This window comes from Sminthopsis crassicaudata, chromosome 3 (genome assembly GCF_048593235.1).
Source record: "Sminthopsis crassicaudata isolate SCR6 chromosome 3, ASM4859323v1, whole genome shotgun sequence".
NCBI classification, from domain to species: Eukaryota; Metazoa; Chordata; class Mammalia; order Dasyuromorphia; family Dasyuridae; genus Sminthopsis; species Sminthopsis crassicaudata.
The window spans coordinates 443,855,448-443,876,507 of record NC_133619.1 but is presented as its reverse complement, the minus strand read 5'-3'; the positions used below and the strand labels follow the sequence as shown (position 1 = coordinate 443,876,507).

Sequence of the window (21,060 nt, the reverse complement as noted above, 5' to 3'; positions counted from 1 at the left end):
TTAGGGTCACATAACTGGTAAATGCCTGAGGTCAGATGTGAACTCAGAAAGGCTCACCTTTCTGACTCCAGTCCCAGAATTCTATGTACTATGGGGCCCCTTGACCACTCCACAAAGTGGTATGGTATCATGTAAAAAGCATTGGATTGCTGTAAGGAAAAGAAGTTTGAATTCCTGCTAGCTAGAAAACAGTCAGACAATCATGGCCAAGCCATTTAACCTATCTAAACCTCAATTTCTTTATCTGGTAAATACAGAAACTGGACCAGATGATTTTTAAGGTCTCTTACAACTTCTACATCTATAATCTTCTTTTATACCAAGTGAGGAAAATATTATTTTTGCTATCTGACTCACAGGATTATTGTGAGGAAAGTAATTTGTAAATCTTGAATTATTACATACATGTAAATTTTCATTATTTGTGATAAATGAGCAAAAAACATTTTAGTACAAGTAGTTCAAATTAAATATATAAAGAAATAACCTTCCCCTATATAGAAATCCTAATCCTAAGAAACATTTTTCTATAAAATTTACCCAATTTTTAAAGCAATGTAAATCAAAAGGAAAAGTATTATTTAATGGAAAAGAGGGTCTTTAGAGTCAGAAATACTTTGGTTTGTACCCTACCTATGCCACAGTCTTGTTTTCCTCAGCAAGTCCCTTAATCTTAACTTTAAATGCCTCTGGAATCCCAACAGACTATAAATTATAAACAAGTTGACAATCTTGCATCAGTGGATGAGGTCTCCAAACCAGGAATCAAACCATACCAATGAAATCCCAGCATCAGATTCCAAAATGATTCTTTTAAAAACATTGTTAATATATGTGACATCCCACAACAAAGTACCATGACAAATATTTCAAATAAGAGGATACAAAAAAGTTTTGGCAATTGTCAATGTTGTAAAATTACCCATGCAAATATCTGGTAAATAAAAACTATTATTATTTTTAAAAAACACTACTTTAAAAAAATAAGAGGATACATTCCTTAAAGCAAATAAGCTACACCTGAATCCTAGGGATGGGTAGTTGACTTTTGCCCATATTGATAATTCCAATTATATCATAGATTTATAGTAGAAGAGACCATAGAAGTCATCTCATCCATAAGTGTCAAATTCCTTACAGCATGAAAAACCCTCATGTTTGGCAGAGCAGGTTAAAATGTGATTGAAACGTACCTATAATAATAAATAAAAATATACAACCTAGATGGTGTTGATTTGTGATTTTCTAAGTTAATCAGGCTTACAGAGATCTGTTTCTATTTGTGTTTTACACCAATGATCTAGTCCAATCGATTCATTTTACACATAAAGACACTGAGTTCCAGGGGCACTATGTGATTTGCCCAAGTAACCCAGGTAGTTAAGTGGCAGAACCAGGATATGTTATGACTATTCTGACTCAAAATACAGCATTTTCCCAACTGTGTAGCATTATTCTTTCAGTTCAAAAAATTCAATAGCTCAACTTCTCAATTTATTTCTAATCCCCATTATCTGAATTAAACTGAAAAAAATTAGTTACTTACTTGTGACCCTACAAGAATCAATGTGGGATGAAAGCCAGAGACTTAAATATGCTTTAACTAGAGAAATTTGTGTTCTGAATCAATCTTCTATTATTATCTCTTCATCAAAGATATTTCACCTCTTCCTCAATCTATTGCAACCAATTTTTTTTTTCTTCATGTCTTTGAGCATTTCCATTTTTGTCATTCATGATAATGCCTTACCTGGTGCACAGATATGACTGCATCCTCCATTAAATTGACTACAGGGGTTAGGGCACTGCTGCTGTCTACTCTTCACTAGCACATGAATATCCATTGGCCGCAGCGGTAAATTCATAATCATTACAATCTGTTCCGAACCATCATATTTGTTGGCTCTGTAGATGGTCTTTGTGTTCCAATCAGTCCAATAAATATGCTGGTCATAGACAGTCATGGCAAAGGGATGAATCGCCGTACTGATAATTACCTCCCGGTTTGCCCCAGTCAGGGAGGAGCGTTCAATCTTCTGCCTAAAATAAACGAGATCACACAAGTACTCAGAAAGCCCAAGCTACCAACTATCTCATTCAACTCCAATGCTTTTATCCCAGTCCCAAATCTGACTTCTTCATAAGTCTGTTTGCCAATAGGGCTATTTTTCTTGTGCTTTTTCTTACCATGAAATGAGATCTTAGTACCTTAATCCATGATTTCCAAGTAGGATCATAGGATCTCTAACTGGAAGTGACTTTCAAGATTACTTAGTTTATTAACTGAGACCAAAAATGTTAAATGATTTGCCAAAGGTCTCTTATAAATAAAATAATCCATGAAGCTAGAGAGCTCAGATAGCCATAGAGTCTGCCATAAGGAATTTGAAGATATGATAATTCTCTGATATGGCTTTTAGTGAATACCTTAATTTGAGCATTTATTTGGAAGTATAAAAGTAGAAACATAAAGAACTACTGACCCATCTTAGGTAAAAGAAAATGTTCTCATCCACCCATTGCCCCAGGGGAAGTCTTTACATGCTTTGGATGGACATCTTCTTAATACACTGTTTAAATCTTTCAGTTACCTCCGTTTAGTCAATGTGCTGAGATATTTCACCAGGGTGTGGCCACTGAACTTGCTAATCGAAACCATGGGTGAGAGTTAGGTGAAAGTGGCCACTGAAGGTGGATGAGCAGCCTCAAAAAGGCTTGACAAGCCCTCACAGTAGGGGTGCTAGCTCTCCCTCAACACCCTTCCACATGAATGGGCTGATGAGAGCAGTTTGTTGCAATGGCCATGAAGTGGCTAATGCAGGGAGAATGAAGTGCTTAAAGCTTGGAATCAGGTATGTCAAGGTCACTCAGTGAATCCTGGGACATAGCTAATCATCTTGACTTTTGTCCTGCTACTGGACTTTAATGACTCAGGAAAAGACAGAGAGCCTAATGACTGCACAATTTTGGTTTATTTAAATCCAATTCACACACAAGTCAAGACATCACTTGTAGTGTCTAATGAGCCCTCTTCAAAAATGAAATTCAAATAACAACAATAAAAATATGAGGCACGGATGAGGCTGTGAGTTGCCCAGTATCATATAACCAAAATTACAAGATAGATAAAGAAGAACAAAGAAGAAATATTAGAATTCTTATTACATGGGCATCTGTAAGGGCCCTTTAAATGGGCAGTGCTACAGTACAACAGGAGATTGAGTGGCCCAGAAGTATTCTCTATGGATATAGGACTGCCCTATGGGTGGGATCCTGGCCACATTGAGATAGCTTCATAATGGGTGATGGCTCTCTCGTCGGTTGGCTGTGTGTGTGACCTCACAGGCCCTTTATAAGCCCACTGGAGACAGCAAGTTGCTCTCTCAGGTTGACCAAGCCAAGCTGAGGGATAGCCAAGAGGTAAGGAGTTTGATAGTGAACATGTGGGTCTTCAGGCCAGGTGTTCACTAGGGAGCTGACAAGTCAGGGCATTATGTGAGTAAGTATAATAAAGGCTTTTAAGATTACACATGGCTGTTCTTGAGCGTGCTACTGGTTATTAAACTATAGATTCAAGAGATTGTGGCCAGAGACCTTTGAAGGCCTCAGAGGAGGCGAGCTGGGTAGAGTTGACACTGCAAAGGTCAGTGGTCAAAGGTACTCTGTTGGGCCTAGGGCAGACTGGTAATAGTAAGTGCCAGGAGGGCATGTTACAGGCATCAGCCCTAAGTTAACTATATAAAATCGATTCTTGACTAATTCCATAGAGTTGGTTACAAGGAAGAATTTAGTGTGATTTCATGGCCTACTGAGAGAAGTCACATATAAAATAACAATAGTAGTTTATAAAGGATACTTGTCATATAACTCCTATTTCTGATTTTTTATTCTGGTTATTTTTAGATATATTTTCTACCAACTATAGTCCCTAAAATGCTCTTTTTTCCTGAAAAACAAAATCTACTTGAAAAAAAGGGGGGGAAGAGACACCTACAGGTTTGCATCTGCCCAGTACAGCCAGTCTTCATCATAGTCCAGAGTAAGACCATTTGGCCAAACCAGACTGGTGTTTACAATATGAATTCTGAAGTTTCCTCCCAATGTGGCTCGTTCAATTTTAGCATTAGTACTCCAGTCGGTCCAGTACATGTACCTATTCATCAAAAGAAAAAAAAGCAATGATTAATCAATAATTAATTCAGCACATATAAAATTCTCTTTTATATAAAAAGCAAAAGCACTCTATATTATACAAGGAGACAGCAACTTATTTCATTTCCACCCTCATGTTTTCTTAAGCATTATCAATCAGGATCTACTGAATCAGTAGATAGCAGTAGATCAAGTTTCCTGGCATGCTGCTGACCTCTTCCTTAGGTGTGACCTGAATTCAAGAGGAGGTAGGAGAGTGCATTAGTTGTTCGATCTGCCTTCCAAAAATTCCCCATGTAAAAAGATGTACTTTTTCATAGCCACCCAGTATTTTCATAACTTTCCATTTCAATGTGACTTTTACAAGCACATAAACAAAGTCAGTTGTACATGAAAATCAAACACCTGTACATCTACCTACCCCCAACACATATAGAAGCAACGAATAAGGATATATAAGCCAAAAAGAAGAAAAATGGCATACCCTCTGCAAGGGTCTAATACAATTGCCCTCGGACGTGGTACTCGAGCAACCACAGTGCGATTAGATCCATCCACTGCCATGGAGTTAATGGTCTGGTTCAGGTAATCACTATAATAAATTCTATTGTTGATCCAATCAAAAGCAATGCCATCTGGAATCCCTACATCTATGTGCAAATACACAAACAGAAGGGGCAAAGGTTAGGCCCTGTGCAGCCACATTAATTTCACCTAATCCTTAGGATTCAGCTAACCATTTTTGACTTTGAATCTGCAACCCACTAACCTGTCGCAATGACAGTTGGGGAAGTAACCCCAGATAACAGGCTAACATAGGAAATTCGGCCACTCGATGATGTAGAACTTTGGGTGAAGTATATTCTGTTGTTGATACTGTCAAAGTCTAAAGCAACTGCAGTCCTGGGCACAGTCAGCTTACGAAATGGTGGGCTGTGGTTCTCGGGGTCCAAATAGATGCTTCTCAGAGAATTTTCTAAAGCAAAGATAAGGTAATTTTCTGTAGAAATGGCACATCTCTTTCCATCACTTTCCAGCTCCCCAAAAGCACAGCCACATTTTGGTGTCTGCAGTCTGGGCAATGCAAAACATAAATGGGAACATCCTCCATAATTCTCCAAGCATGGATTGTGGTTAACTTCTTCAGGTAACAGTGGCTGAAACTGTGGGTTGAAAATGGTCACATCTCTTAGCCAATTGATGTTGTCCCTTATCACTCTCGGAGGGTCTGTATTCCCTGGTTCTTTACTAGCTTGGTAGATTTTCTTCAGGTTCCTGTCCACCCATATCATAGTGTTTTCAAAAATAGTGATTCCGTAGGGTGTTGGATACCGACTCCCATAGCGAATCATTTCAGTATCACCTCCTTCCTGATTGATCCGGGCAATTATATCTAAAGAATCATCAACCCAATAAATGTAGCCATTGCTGTGATCCACGGCCAAGCCCCTGGGTGTAACAATGCCCTCAGATACAAGCACTGTTCGGTTAGTACAATCTAGAAAAGCACGCTCAATCTTTGGGTTCTGTCCATAGTCAGCCCAGAACAGGTATCTGTTCTTGGGATCTACCACTATATGCCTGGGCATGTCCACGGTTGTTTTCAGGAGAACACGGCGGTAAGTAGAATTGATTCGTAGCACTTCTATCAATGTCTCAGTCCCAAAAGCATTGGTGAAGTAAAGGTTTCCTATGGAAGGGAAAAAAATAAAATAAAATGGTCATGAACAGATTAAAAGGTAAAGAAAGAAAAGGTGATGGTTTCTCAAGTTTGGGCCAAAATACGTCAGGTTTAGGTCAATCCATGTTACCCTCTCAAAGGTGATAAGCAAATCCCTGAGCTTCAAGTTGGAAAGATGATTATTTATTATTAGATACTAAAGATTGTTTCTTAGAGATTAGAGTGGGGATCCACATTGGCCCCTGGAGCAAATTAAAATTTTTATCAAAAACTACAACTTTTTTTTTCCATTTGAAGCCATAATTCTCAGAATATTCTTCCCCTGACACCTAAGGTAATGAATATGTAAGTCTGCTTCTTCCAAGACTCTGAAAACTCATCATCTTTAAAGGATTCAGAGGAGGCAGCTCCATCTCCCTTCTGGATTCTACCCATATGTCAATGATAAGAGCATCAGTGAAGAAAAGCCATCAGACTATGTGAGAGAACCTGCTCATCGCCTGGTGGGCAGATTATCACACAAGACTTTCTTATGTATATTTAAGAGTATTTAAAATGTATTTCTAAACTATTCTAAATAAAAGTGATAAACAGAACTTTTTTAACCTAACTCTTCCAAAAGTTCAACATCTATCCAAAAAAGTTCATATTACACATCTTTCTTTTAGAATAAAATCTCAGTTATTGCAAGGAAAGAGTACAGGTCAGAGGGAAGGGAAGGGAATCAGTGGTGGAGATTGACTGATCTTCACCATGCACAAAGTTTTTGGCTGTTGTTGCTACAACCAATAAACTACTACATATATCTATGGTCTTCTAAATCATTGATCCTTAAAATCACAACACACCTATGTATATGACTAAGACTTATACTGGTTTTGTCCTATTTAACAAAACTTTCATTTTCACTGAAGAAAAAAAAAGTATTGAGATTCTTCTGATTACTTCTATCCACACTTTCTAATATGAGACAAATGGATATCTAGTGCTTTAAAGTTTGAATTTATCATCTCTTTTAATCCTCACATAGTCCTAAGAGGAGGGTACCATAGGTGTTAAAATCATCATAAAGAAACTTCCATGATCACACAGCTAATAATCATCATGTGGGATCTAAACACAGCTCTCTCCTGGCTCTAAATGCAAAATGTTTTGCAATATGCCACATTGCCTCTCAACCTATTTTTAAAATTCAATACAAGAAAGGACAACATAGGGTAAAAGATAGAGATGACCAGATAGTCAGAAAGATATAGGTTCCAATCCTGTCTAGTTATATGAAAACTTCTGGTTATGTGAGCAAGTCTCCCAACTTCTCTGTGCTTCAGAAAACACTCTAAAGTTGCCCTAAATGCTAAAATCTTACTTTTTAGAAGCAGGTATTGACATGCAACAATAAAAAAAAAAGTTTTTTCCAGGGTTTTCTTGTACTGATGACTTTTTCATACACAGGTCTGCTCAAAAGTGAAGTTCAAAATTGGATACGAGTACAATTCAAATTCAGTCTAATATATGACTGCCTCTATTATAAAGTTCTTAATCTGAAAAAAGTGTTATTTGTTGCAAGTAATGCTATAACTATATAACCTATATGGTTGAAATAAATTTTGATGTCCATTATTTGTAAGATATAGCTATGTTTCCTCCACTAATATCATATTCCTTTGAAAACTCAAGAAGTGTAAACTCTAACAGGTTCTTAGAAACTTTAAGTATAGGTTCTGCAACAAGCCTATATATATATATATATATATATATATACATATATATATATATATATATATATGTCTATATTTACAGGACCAACTTAAGAAAAACTCCTCAGAAGGCTGGCAATCAAGTAATAATTTTTGGTCACAGCAACTCATGAAGTACCTCTTCTGAGCCCTTAAAGGGTTATGACATACACTGATGAAGCTAATATCAATACAAATGAAATCAAGGGATGATCCATTCAAAGAATCCATTTATGGTAATGCATGCCAAAGTGGTAACTATTCCATTGATTTCAGGTAACATTTATATGGCAGGAGTTGTTTTAAAAATCAATGTTCTCTCCCAAAGAATTATAAAACCCAACAATCCCACTATTAAACTGATCGGGGAGAAAAGAAAAGAATCTATTTGCTCTAAAATATTTATTGCAACTGTCTTTGTGGTGGTAAAGAAGTAGAAGTTGAGGAAATGTTCAATTGGAGAACAGCTGAATAAGTTGTAGTATATGATTTGATAGAATAACACTGTTTTAAGAAATGATGTGCAGGTTGATTTCAAGAAAACATGGAAATACGTACATGAAATAGTGAAGAATGATATGAGAAGAACCAAGAGAACACTGTATATAGCAACAGCAATATTGTTCAAAGAATAAATGTGAATAACTAAGCTAGTATGAGTAATATGAACATTCAAAACAACTACAAAGGACCAATGAAGGAAAATGCTATTCACTTCCAGAGAAGGAAGTAATATATGAAATTATGTATTATATTCATATACTTTCTTTGTTAAATGTTGGTTTTCTCTCACAGAAAACAGATTGGAACTCAAATGTAACAAAATAAATCAGTGAAATTTTAAATAAATATATAGAATAATTTAGCAGGAAAAAATGAAGTTCTTTTTTTAAAGTTGGAATTACTTGTAAGTGTGCTCTTTGATTAATCATACTTATTGCTAATCATGAGACAAGGTATTACTATGTATGAAAGCTAAATGTTTCTTAATGTAAATCCAAAATTGAAAGTTTCTGGCCAATTTTCTTTACAATTCTGTCTATATCAGTAGTAATTAACAATGGGATCATGATTTTTAAATTTATCATCTGAAAGACCTTGGCATCAATTGTCCTTCATGAATTTAATCATATAGCTTATACTTAATAATTATATATTATGATTATAACATAATCATATTAGCCTAATTTAAATTCACACTGCATATTCATTTGAAATCATTCCAACAGTAATCATCTAGGAAACAAACTCTGCAGGATACATAGTTTAAACAAATTTGAGGATAAAGGGACCAAAAAAAAAAAAAAAAAAAAAAAAAAGGAAAGGAAAAAAATTTCCCTCAAGTATAAGCTCCGTGTGAGGAAAGGTTGTTTCATTCATGGCTCTTGCATCTTCATGACCTTTAACAGTGCTGATACTTAATAAAAACTTACTGGTTGATTGATTAAATGAAATCATTATATATTTTTACCTACCTGCTACCCAATCAACTGCAATACCCCGGACTCCATTTTGTCCTATACCATTAGTGATGACATTTCTAAAATTAGACCCATCGGGTTTAATTCTGCGTATTCCATTCTGAGATGCTACAGTACTGCTGAAATCACACCAGTAAATGAAACCAGAAGGCACATGGACATCCACATGCAGTGCATTTCGCCCTAAAACATTGAAAAAGATGATACATTAACCATCCTGCATAAACTAGAATTTTTTGCATACATTTATCTTTCTGCCACTATCCTTCCTTGCCTCTCTCCTCCCCTACTACCTATCTTCATCCCACTCCCAGAAAACAAAAGAATTTGTGGTACAAGTTTCCATACTTTGGAGAACACAAAACCAAAATTTTCTTTTTGCAATTCTTATAAATTTCAAGTCTGCTTTTTAACCAATATACCCCTACTAAAGCAATCATTAGTACCATGCCCTATCTTTCTCTTTCCTTTTAAATTACATCTTTCTGTTCTTCATCTCTTCCCTCTACTCTACCTATAACCCAATCTTACCACATTCCTATGTCTAAATAGTTAGTTCCAAAACAATTTGGAGATTTCTTATTTCCTTACATTCTCTTGTGTCAATTTTTTATGAAAATTATGTGTGTACTGTCAGATTGGCTAAGATGACAGAGAACAAATAATGATGAATGTTGGAGGGGATGTGGGAAAACTGGGACACTAATACATTGTTGGTGGAGTTGTGAAAGAATCCATCCATTCTGGAGAGCAATCTGGAACTATACCCAAAAAGTTATCAAACTGTGCATACCCTTTGATCCAGCAGTGCTACTACTGGGCTTATATCCCAAAGAAATACTGAGGAGGGGAAAGGGACCTGTATGTGCCAAAATGTTTGTGGCAGCCCTTTTTGTAGTGGCTAGAAACTGGAAGATGAATGGATGTCCATCAATTGGAGAATGGTTGGGTAAATTATGGTATATGAAGGCTATGGAATAGTATTGCTCTGTAAGAAATGACCAGCAGGATGAAATTCAGAAAGGCTTGGAGAGACTTGCATGAACTGATGCTGAGTGAAATGAGCAGAACCAGAAGATCACCATACACTTCAACAACAATACCGTATGAAGGTGTATTCTGATGGAAGTGGAAATCTTCAACATAAAGAAGATCCAACTCACTTCCAACTGATCAATGATGGACAGAAATAACTGCACCCAGAGAAGGAATACTGGGAATTGAATGTAAAATATTAGTACTACTGTCTATCTACCCAGGTTACTTATACCTTCGGACTCCAATACTTAATGTGCAACAAGAAAATTGGATTTACACACATATATCTAGGTTATATTGTAACACATGTAAAATGTATGAGATTGCCTGTTATCTAGGGGAAGGAGTAGAGGGAGGGAGGGGAAAATCTGGAAAAATGAATATAAGGGATAATGTTATAAAAAAAATTACTCATGCATATATACTGTCAAAAAATGTATAATTATAAAATTAATAAAAAAAAGAAAAAAAAGAAAAATGTGTGTGTGTAAAGCCACTAACCCATATAACATTTTTTAGCCTTATAGTGATAGAAATCCCCTTAGCAAAAGGGAAAGAGAAGATGAGAAGATTGAGGTCTTATACATCCCAAATGTGGAGGTATGGCCAAGGGGTAGCTCTAAATTATGGACATGGACCTAAACCTGGTACTGAAATGAACCCAGATCTGAACATGTCTTTACAGTCACCTACCTCGGCCTGCCATTGGTACCATGGCTTCTGAATGATCTGATGCCTCCAAGCTAAAGCCTTTGATTGCATTTAGCATTGAAACAACTATAAATGAACTATATGGAGAGCAGGTTCGATTATCAGGATTGAGTTTAAATCCTGTAGCACAGGCACAGGAAAACAGCCCTCCAGGGATAGGCAGGCAAATTTGCTGACAAGCATTCAGGTTGTTGCTACAGCCATTTGATGAACCAGCAGAATCTATAATAGAAGTAAGAGTGGGTGTTTTGTTTTGGTTTTTTTTTTCTAAATCACTTAAGGCAATTATTTGTTTCCCATCTATTATTTTAAGATAAAATCTCAAAATAGTTCAGCATTAAAAACCACAGCAAGGAAATAACATATAAACTAATCACTCATAGGAAAAAAAAAAGAGAACAATACCAATATCTAACACCAAACTGATTGCTAACTTTTGTTCAGTAATTATCATTGGTTAACATTTCATTGCAAATTATATACAACAAGGCAAAAGTGGAAGTTTATGAATTATTTTCATGTATATACATTCATTTTCATATTATCTTGCAGTAACTATAACATTTTTCTTAAAAAGTCAGCATTTCAATTTTAAAATTCTAACATTTCAATAATATGCATACATCATCAGATCTCCAGACCAGTGATTCTCAAACTTCAGATTCCTTTTATCCTCTTAAAAATTATTGAGAACTCCTCAAAAATGTGGGATATTTCAATATTTGCTACATTCAAAATTTAAAATATTTGTATTATTATGAAAATAGTTTAGACATTACAGATTCCCTGAAAGGGCATTGGGTTTCCCAGGGATCCCCAGACTATACTTTGAGAACCACTGTTCCAGGCATATTTATAAAATAAATTAACAAAATATTCATTTTCACATTCAAAAAAATATTCATACAGAACTATTAAATATGAAGAGATAAACTGGTTGGGGAAAGTAATTAACAATAACATGTTCAACAATACTAAAAAGTACCAGGTTGGTAATCAAAAATTTTCAAGAACAAAGTAACTGCTACCTCACTGACAGAGGCAAACTGAAAAGAGTATTGTTTCTAAAGACATAAGTGGAAAATGTGGGATAACTGAATTCAAAGGTTAAAAGATGTGTAAGGACTTTACTGAAATTCTAATTCCATTGTTCTGTCCAAAATCTACGATCTACAATTCTTCTGCATCACTGCTTTAAGAATATATTGATATGAGCAAGATAATTGTATAAATATGTATGCCTATATTGGATTTACATATATATTTACCATATTAAAAAAAAAAAGAAATTATACCTATGTGATATCACACTCCATTTTCCCTTGAGTTTGTCACTGCCTTACCCTAACTTTAGCAAAATCACTAAAACTTTACAAAGTAACATTTATAACAGGGATATTGACTGAATTGATTGAATTTAGTTTTCTGTTTGTTTTTGTTTATTTTGTTTTGTTTTGTTTTTAATGTGCCTTATTTTATGATTTAAAAAAATCTTGAATATGTTAAAAAAGAATATATTGCTATAGCATATTATGGATTATCTCATTCCACTCCCCCTTTTAAGAATACTCAGTGTGCAGACATGGTAAGGAATGGAACTATCATCTAACAAATCCTTGTAAATATTTGTAACTTCACAAAATTCTTGAGGGATGACATATTTTTTTCACTATAAATTTTATATGACTTCATTTTGGGGTCTGTACCTTGAGCATTTGGGAGATTTGTGCCTTTACTGTTATGAGAAGGGGGTGACAAATACTCACTGTCTCTGTAATAAACTCGCAGACACCTCAGGTTGGGGACATTGTCCCTTAGGGCGACTTTATTTGCACCGGTGGATTTGTCAACCCGCTCAATGACTTCATAATCTTGGTCAGTGTAATAGAGGAAGGAATCATAGACAGCAATTCCCCACGGATGAGAAAGATGGAATACCACGATCATTCGATTGGTACCATCCACATTTCCCCTCTCAATCTAAGAAAGTATTTAGCATATCATTAGTTTTACATGAAAAGAAAGAAGTATTAGAAGTCATCCCAGCTCTGAACTTCAGATTAGACTATACTAGCAGAACTATTTTAAGTAAAACAACAACGAACATATGGTGTCAAGTTCTAAGCTTTGTAACTGAAGGAGTTGAAGGAGTTTCCTGGGGGAAAGATTAAGAGAATTAAAGAATTAGAGGAGGAAAAAAAAACCCTTTGAGGGGCAAGTGAATCACTTACCCTGAAAAAGAGAAGACCAACATGACAGTTATTCTGATAAAGATTTATGCTATAACAGATTGTGACAAGCTTTTCTGAGAACAGAAGAAACAGAGTTGCATTGCAAAGAGATTTTACAATAGTTTCAAGAAAAATTACTGGTAGAAAAGAGTAAGTAAATACCATAACAATATTATAGCCTCTACATCTTTTATGATATCAACTACAAGACAAGAAGAGCAAACATTAACAAGAATTATGGCAAAACAAATTAAAACTCCATCTGGGTAAGCTACATAAGCTTGTTAAGATAATGGTAGGAGAGAAATAGTACTGAATTTGAAGGTAGAAGACAGGGATGAATTCCAATTTGGACAATCCCAAATTGTTGTGTGACTATAGACTATAGATAGTTACCAACTTCTTCGGTCCTCAGCTTCCTCATCTTTAAAAAAAAAAAAAGGGGGGGGGGATCATGATACTTGCTCTATCTACCTCATAAAGCTATTGTGTAAAAAAAAGGAACTTTTTGAGAGATAAAAGCCTTAAACAAGTATAAGCTGATTATTTTTAACATTATTTTTCATACCACTCCTGTGCTGGTGACTGCCCAGTATAGCTTTTGTTCCTTAATGTCAATGGTGATGAACTCTATGTGGTCAAGATTTCCAGTGAACAGAGTTTTTATCTGTGAGCCATCCATGTTAGCACTAGCAACCTTTGCTGGTATCCCCCTTTCAGTTCCATGATCTGTCCAGTACATTTTCCTATAACAACAAAGAGGAATTTAAAGAAGAAAGGAACCTACTTAAAGATGACCAAAACCTACTCCTAATATTTTCTAGGTTGCTGCCTTTTTTTTAATTGATCCCTGGGACAGCTAACAAAACACAAATCTTGTCAGTAGATCATTATTAGTACCATTCCTATCCATTTACAAAGTAGATTCTCCATCATAACAATTAAAGCCAGTTAGACTGATTAGACTGATGTGTTTTGGACCTGTTTCCTCAGAAATTAGATGAGAACTTTTGCCCAGTGATGAGTGTAAAATCTCTCAACAAAATAGGAGAGAGATCTGATATAAAGAAGGCTCTTAGCAAATAAAAGGCATCCAGAAGACAAATGCCAACCATATCCTAGCCTTACTATATAAAGAAACTTCCCTTGATGCTTAGTGCCATAAGAAAGCCAAATGGGAGAGACAGGGAGAAGAGAAAAGGGTATAGCAATCAACTAATTCTATTGAATTCTTGTTTATCCCTAGCAATCATTATCTCTACTTTCTCATATATTCTGATTTTATAAGGAAAATTATAAGAAAAAATGGATTTTTAAATTTATTTATTTATTTGTTTATTTATTTTGCTGAGGCAGTTGGGGTTAAGTGACTTGCCCAGGGTCACACAGCTAAGAAGTGTTAAGTGTCTGAGATCAAATTAGAACCCAGGTCCTCCAGACTTCAGAGCTGGTGCTGTATCTACTGTGTCACCTAGCTGCCCAGGAAGAAGGGATTTTAATATAGTTAATTAAAGGAGAAGGAGGAGATAATTTTTTAATATATGAGAATCCCACTATTATGTTGGTGTCCAGAGATTTGTACAAAAATGAAACTATAATAAAAGCAATTTAATTTTATTTCAAAAACATAATAAAAATTTTCACCCTATCATATACTTCAGTTCTCCAATAAACTATAGGATGTCATCAAATTCGCTTTTTCTTCCAAAGGTACAGAATATAATCAATTCTTGTCATCTTATCATTTTCATTTTTCCTCATAAATCCTTTCCTGAGAAGTCAGTCAGGTCCAAGGTCTTGTAATATTTTATGTATATCAATATAATATATAGGCTTACCATCTTTTATCCTTAATTCTTGCTATATGATAACCAATCTCCTTTTCTAATAATATATCTTGAAAAACATATTTTCTACTATTTCTTATATTCTAGTCATCAATGGTAACATGTTGCTTCCTATTTATGCTTACAAATCTCTCAGTTGTCCTGATTTATATTAATTCTTCAGAGTTTTTGTGTTATTCAATGTTAATTTATGACCATATAGCATCACCATAAAAAGTAAAATAAATGGATTTTTGCTTTCAAGTGAAACTTGGGGTCACTGAAAGACTTGTGCAATTTCTCAAATGCAATCCAGCTTACTGTCTTCTTCCTATTCAATTATGATCCTAGTTTAGAGCTCATTTGCCATGTCTATCTGAACTATTTTCATGTTGGACCAACTCAATGAGATATCCATTCAACCATCAATTTTTCTTTTGTGAATGATCAGGTCAAAATCATTTTAGTAATTGTTAATTTCACTCAGGAAGATACATAGTGTCAGCGATTTGAGATGATTAGTACAAAAACATTCATAAATGAGAGCAAGTAGAGGTTTACAGACCAACCCTATTCCCTGTGCTGTATATCCTCCATGACAGTATCAAATACTTTAGGTGAGTGCATGTCTTCCTATTTAATATTTTGTTCAAAACTAATGATTAGAAAACTGTCAAAACTATCTTCATTATTACATTTATCGAAGAATTTTGTATAATTTTCATATAGAATGAGAAATTCTTTTTTTCTAACTCTAATTTTAGATGCTTTTTGTTTTATAGTGAGGGAGATAAATAAATATGTGGAAGAGAGTCTGATCATTTGTGTAAAGATGCTCTACATGACTCAATTGATAAATGATCAAAAGATATAAATTTTTTCTAAAGAGATATAAAATTATCATATACTTTGACTAAACAATACACTACAAGGCATGAACCCAAAGGAGATTTATAAAATCTTTAAAAATGTTTTAAAAATTTTAAATGTACAAAAATATTTATAGTAGTTCTTTTCTCAATGTAATTATAAATTGAAAGGATGCCCATCAATTGGGGAATAACTGAATAAATTATGGTATGTGATTGTCATGGAATAAAATCTTTTATAAGAAATGATGAGCAACTTTTTCCTTCTTTGTGCAGCATGATATTTGTGGAAATATGTATAGAAGAAATTCACATGTTTAACATATATTGGATTACTTGCCATCTAGGGGAGGGGATGGGAGAGAGAGAGTGAAAAAATTATGACACAAGATTTTGTAAGGGTTAATGTTGAAAATTATCTATGTATATATTTTAAAAAGAAGGAAAGAAGAGAGAGGAAGGAAGGGAATAGGGAGGGAAGAAGGAAGAAATATGGGGGAAGGAAAAAAAGGAAGGAAGGAAGGAAAAATGAAGGAAAGCAATGACAATAGAGAAGAGAATGGAAAAGAAAAAAACAATTGATAAATTATAAATAATTTTCATTAAAAATTACAGATTGATTAAATATTTGGACTTTAGTCTATTAAATTATAGAAATCATATAAGGATGATATTATAAATTTATTTTAATGAAAAAAATCCTAGAATTAAATAAGTGATGAGCTATCCAATGTGTATGACTAAATTAAGTTAATATTATAATGTTGGCAATTGTAACCAAATTAATTTCTAAGATTTAATTCACTATCAATCAAAAAAACTAATGGGCTACTTTGAAAGGGATTACATTATTTATATGGAAAAACAAGTGGCCATTAATTAGAATTATGAATAAAGGGAAAGGACAAAAAGAAGAAAAAGAAATGATGAGCAGGATGCTCTCAGAAAAACCTGGAAAGTCCTCCACGAGCTCATGCAAAATGAGATGTACTATGTACAAAGTAATAGAAATTTTGTGGGATGATCAACTGTGAATGGCTTTGTTATTCTCAGCAAATCACTGATCCAAGACTACTCTAAAGGACTTATGATAAAAAATGTTATTCATACTCAGAGAAAGAACTTCTTGTGTTTGAATGCAGATTAAAACACACTTTTTTAAAATTTTATTTTTCTTAAGATTTCCTTCTGGGAAGTGAAAATGATGTTTTCTTTCACAGCATAACTTTTTTGGAAAAATAAATAAATAATATGTTTTTAAAAAAGAAATCAATGTTCTAATAAAATGTTTTGTTAATTTTCAATCAAAAAACAAATGTCTTTTATCCTCTCTGAAAAAAAATTATTTATTTCAGATTGGCAATTTCAAAATCCATACTAATGAGCTTTTTAACAATCAACTTGACCTCATAGTTCTTCAGACTCCTCAAATACACTGACGTCCAATTGTACTCCAGTCTCATATCATTACAAATGTACATAATTCTTAATACTACAAAATTAAGATCTTAAACTGTGACATTCCCTTTTCTAATCAACCATTCTCTCATTCCCTCACTAAACCACATTTTCAATCCCATCATTAATACTTCTGAATTCACTTGTCTCTCTTCCCAGCTTGAGATCCATAGTTACCTTTTCATCACCCTTTCAAATTTGATCCTTAGCACCCTAATCTTATTTATCTTGTTTACCATGCTATTACACAATTCTACATAATCTTAGTTCACCTAACTTCTTTAGAAAATCATAAACACTTTTCTCTCCAGTTCTTTCCTTGGTTTTTCTTCTTCCCCTTCACCTAATAAATATAATAATCATCTAACGATCTCTAGGCTTTCTGTTTGTATCTATTTAACTATATATATCTATATACATAATACATACATATATATATTTTTCCCTTGATGAACTCATCTACTCCCAAAGTTTCAACTATGAACTCTATGTAGGTTACTTACAAATTTTATCTCTCTTTTAATCTCTCTTCCAATTCTTCTTCCCCATTTTCAAATGCTCAGTAATATCTTTACCCTGATATACTGACTATGATTTTAAACTCAATATATTCTAAGATAAAAATCATTTCCCAAAATAGAATTTCCTCTTTAAGAACTCCAATTTATATAAATAGGACTACAATGTACAAGTCATCCATTCTTAAAACTTAAATCATTTTTTCTTCCTTTTCTCCATTGATCTCAATATCTAATTATTGATTTCTACCACATCTACATTAACAATAATTCTATCATAGTTATGCCCTTTCTTTTTCATTTATACTACTACCATGCTAGGTGAAAAGTCCATACTGTCTTTTACCCAGATTATTAGAATAAGCTATTAGACTCTTAATTCGGCTTTGCATTTCAAATTCATCATATAAATGATTCTCACCCGATCTTCCCAAAATACAGTTTTGATAATTCCTTTGTTCAAAAACTTTCAAAAGTTTCCCACTATGTACTAAATAAAATCCAAGTTTAAGTCCTGGCCCCAATCTCTCTTTCTAGTCTTGTCATTCTCATTTTACTTATATACTATCACATGTTCTAGAAAAACATTATTTGCCTGACATTTCCCTAATGTGTCCTATAATTTTCTATCTTATTTCCTTTACTTAATTCTTTATATATGTCTGGATTTTTCTCTCTCCCTCCCATATGACTTCCACTGTCAAAATCCTACTCTCCCTCAAACCAGACTAAAATGTGATATCCTCAACAGGTTCTTCCTCAATTTTCCATATCAAATCTATTTCTCCTTTTTCTTAGTTCCCATAATACTTAGCTTTGTTATGCTATATTCTAATATTATAAATCTTTAATGTTAAGAAGATCATGTGTAATTTTATAAACTTACCCATTGGCAGGATCAATAGTTATGCCAACTGGAGAGCCAACTGCAAGAGGGGTTCCATCATATGTAATTAGAGCTTTTCTATATTTTGTTTCACCTCGAAGTGTTAAAACCTGTAAAAGGAACAGCATAAAAAGGAACAAAGATCAAGAAAACATTAACAGCATAACTAATTTATAAACATAAACATAGATGGGTAGAAATTATAATTAGATTTATGTAATGGCTTAAAAAGAGAATTGGATAGTAGGCTGAAAAACAAAACATAAGGGGCAAAGTAAAAAGGCTTAAGTAACGTTCAAACAACAGCATAAAACTGTGTGCTTCAGGGTTTTGAAAAAAGGGTTCTATAAAATAACAATACCAGAAAAAGAAAAATCATTCACTCAAATGTGTTCTCTAAATTTTCTTAAAATTTTTAAGAAAAAATATTTCTCACTGGGGAAAGGAAACATAGTTTCAGAAAGGACACAAAAATTATAAACATCCTTTTTTAAACTTTTCTTTAAACATATGTTTAAATTTCCAAATTTTTACTGATATGAATACTTTCTGAACTTTATCCAGAAAAGGCAAGGGGTATTTACAGTAAATATTTAAAGAATACTTAATAAGAAAACAGAAAGCAAAGAATGAAACAGGTTGTAAGATAGACTAGAGATTGGAAATTTTTGATCCAGCTCTACTGTGTGAACCAAGTAAGCCAACTTACTTCTATAGGCATCAGTTTCCTAGAAAATGAGAGAATTTAATTTCTTAGTCCCATCCAGCTTTAACATCTTTTCACTTGAGGAGCACTGCCACAAAAAAACTGCATCTGTGAAAATTCAGTTTCTTGCCCCTCATATTTTATTTTTCAGCATACTTTTGCTAAACTACTACAATGATTTGATGAGTTTCACTTCTTTCAGATTCTTAGGATTGCCAAGATGCCTTTTATTGTGACAAATCTTTCATTTCCCAAAGGCTACGATTTTCTTTGTTCAAAAAAGTCCTCTTTTCTTTGTTTTTCCCCCCTACATAGATGAGGTTCTCATTCTATCTTGCTTTTCCAACTCCTTCTTTGGTCACAAAAATCTTTTTAGAGAACAGACATATAGCTACCCCTAGTGGGAAACTTTATGTCCATTTTTTCAGCACTTTTCTTTTATAGAAATTAAATAACTATCTTTATGGAGTTTTTTAAAGAAGAAAATAGTAGGGAAAAATATCATCTTTTGAAGTTTATAAGAATTATTAACACATTTATTAAATTAGTAAAAAATAATGAAACCAGCTTTCACTTAAAACAGTTTCACTTAAAAATAAATCAACCCTATATAAATCCTTCCCAAAGGAAAAAAGAAACAAAAAATACCTAATTGTCTGATTAATACAAGGTCATTCTTCCTAAAGGACTTTTATGGTTAACACCATAAAAATAACATTTTTAAAATGATGATCCAATTGAGGTAAATTAACTTTCATCCAATTTAAATTGATAACATTTTGGATCTACTATACATTCATTCAATCAAATAAGAATCAAGATCTTAAAATCCTTTCTTTTATAGTTAAAAGACTGTGCTAATATTGAGTAATGAATGTCTTTATTTTTATCCAATACTTTATATGACATATTCCTCAAATTAGTTATGTTTATCTCATTTATTTTCATCTGGTTTTATACTATTGGAAAAGATAAAAATATGTTAATATATCATACTTTCTTCTTACAAGGTAGTCTAATTCACTCTAAGTCAGTTGTATTACCTTAATTCTATAAGTTCTACTTGCAATGTTATTATCTTCCTCGTTCTAAACTTATGTTGAATTGAGTAAAATTCAGTAAATGCATAAACCCAAAGAGTTGACCATTCTTGAACAGTAGCGACTAACTAATGACACAACAAAATACATCATTTATGCAAGATTTTGTGAAAAATTATAAAATTCAACCATCATTCATTTGGTTCCATATGGATAAAAGCAATAACACTTTCTTCTCCACTCAGGACAGTTATATATTGATTCAGTAGTGTGAGTTGCTTCTGAAATTAACCTAAGGCATATTTTTATCACATGAAAGAAATCTATCAAAAGAATTCAGAATTCAAATCTAGTTTCTATTCCAAACAAAGGAAGAGACATCCAATAATCTATTTCAAATAAAAAAAAAGTAATATTTAATTTTTTAGAAATGAAATGAGGAGAAATAGAAGAAATAAGAAGAGAGAGCAACAGTAGTTGTTTTAAAAATTCATTTTCTCCAATAACTCTGAGGATTTTAGTCTTCATACAAGCAAAATATTCTGCCTCTTTCCTTCATCTCAATATGAAATGACATGTCATTTGATCCTTACAACTCTGTGAGTCAAGTACTCTTTTCTTCATTTTGCATTTAAGGAAATCAAGGCAGACAGAAGGACACATGTGCCCAGAGGTGCATATCTAGTAAGTATATGAGGCTGAATTTTCATCCAAATCCTCCTGATTT

At 33.5% G+C, this 21,060-nt stretch overlaps 1 protein-coding gene across 1 annotated transcript in view; it reads right to left on the bottom strand.

Moving 5' to 3' along the window:
* The window catches only part of LRP2 (LDL receptor related protein 2), a 236,218-nt gene that overhangs the window by 86,379 nt on the left and 128,779 nt on the right, over positions 1-21,060 (bottom strand). Inside the window, exons 34-42 of the mRNA XM_074302211.1 lie at positions 18,588-18,697; positions 13,599-13,776; positions 12,566-12,779; positions 10,782-11,021; positions 9,045-9,233; positions 4,922-5,842; positions 4,637-4,802; positions 3,995-4,153; positions 1,751-2,040 (exon numbers count right to left, since the gene is read on the bottom strand). Coding sequence (XP_074158312.1) covers positions 1,751-2,040; positions 3,995-4,153; positions 4,637-4,802; positions 4,922-5,842; positions 9,045-9,233; positions 10,782-11,021; positions 12,566-12,779; positions 13,599-13,776; positions 18,588-18,697 — 2,467 coding nt within the window. The remainder of the gene's footprint in view (positions 1-1,750; positions 2,041-3,994; positions 4,154-4,636; positions 4,803-4,921; positions 5,843-9,044; positions 9,234-10,781; positions 11,022-12,565; positions 12,780-13,598; positions 13,777-18,587; positions 18,698-21,060) is intronic.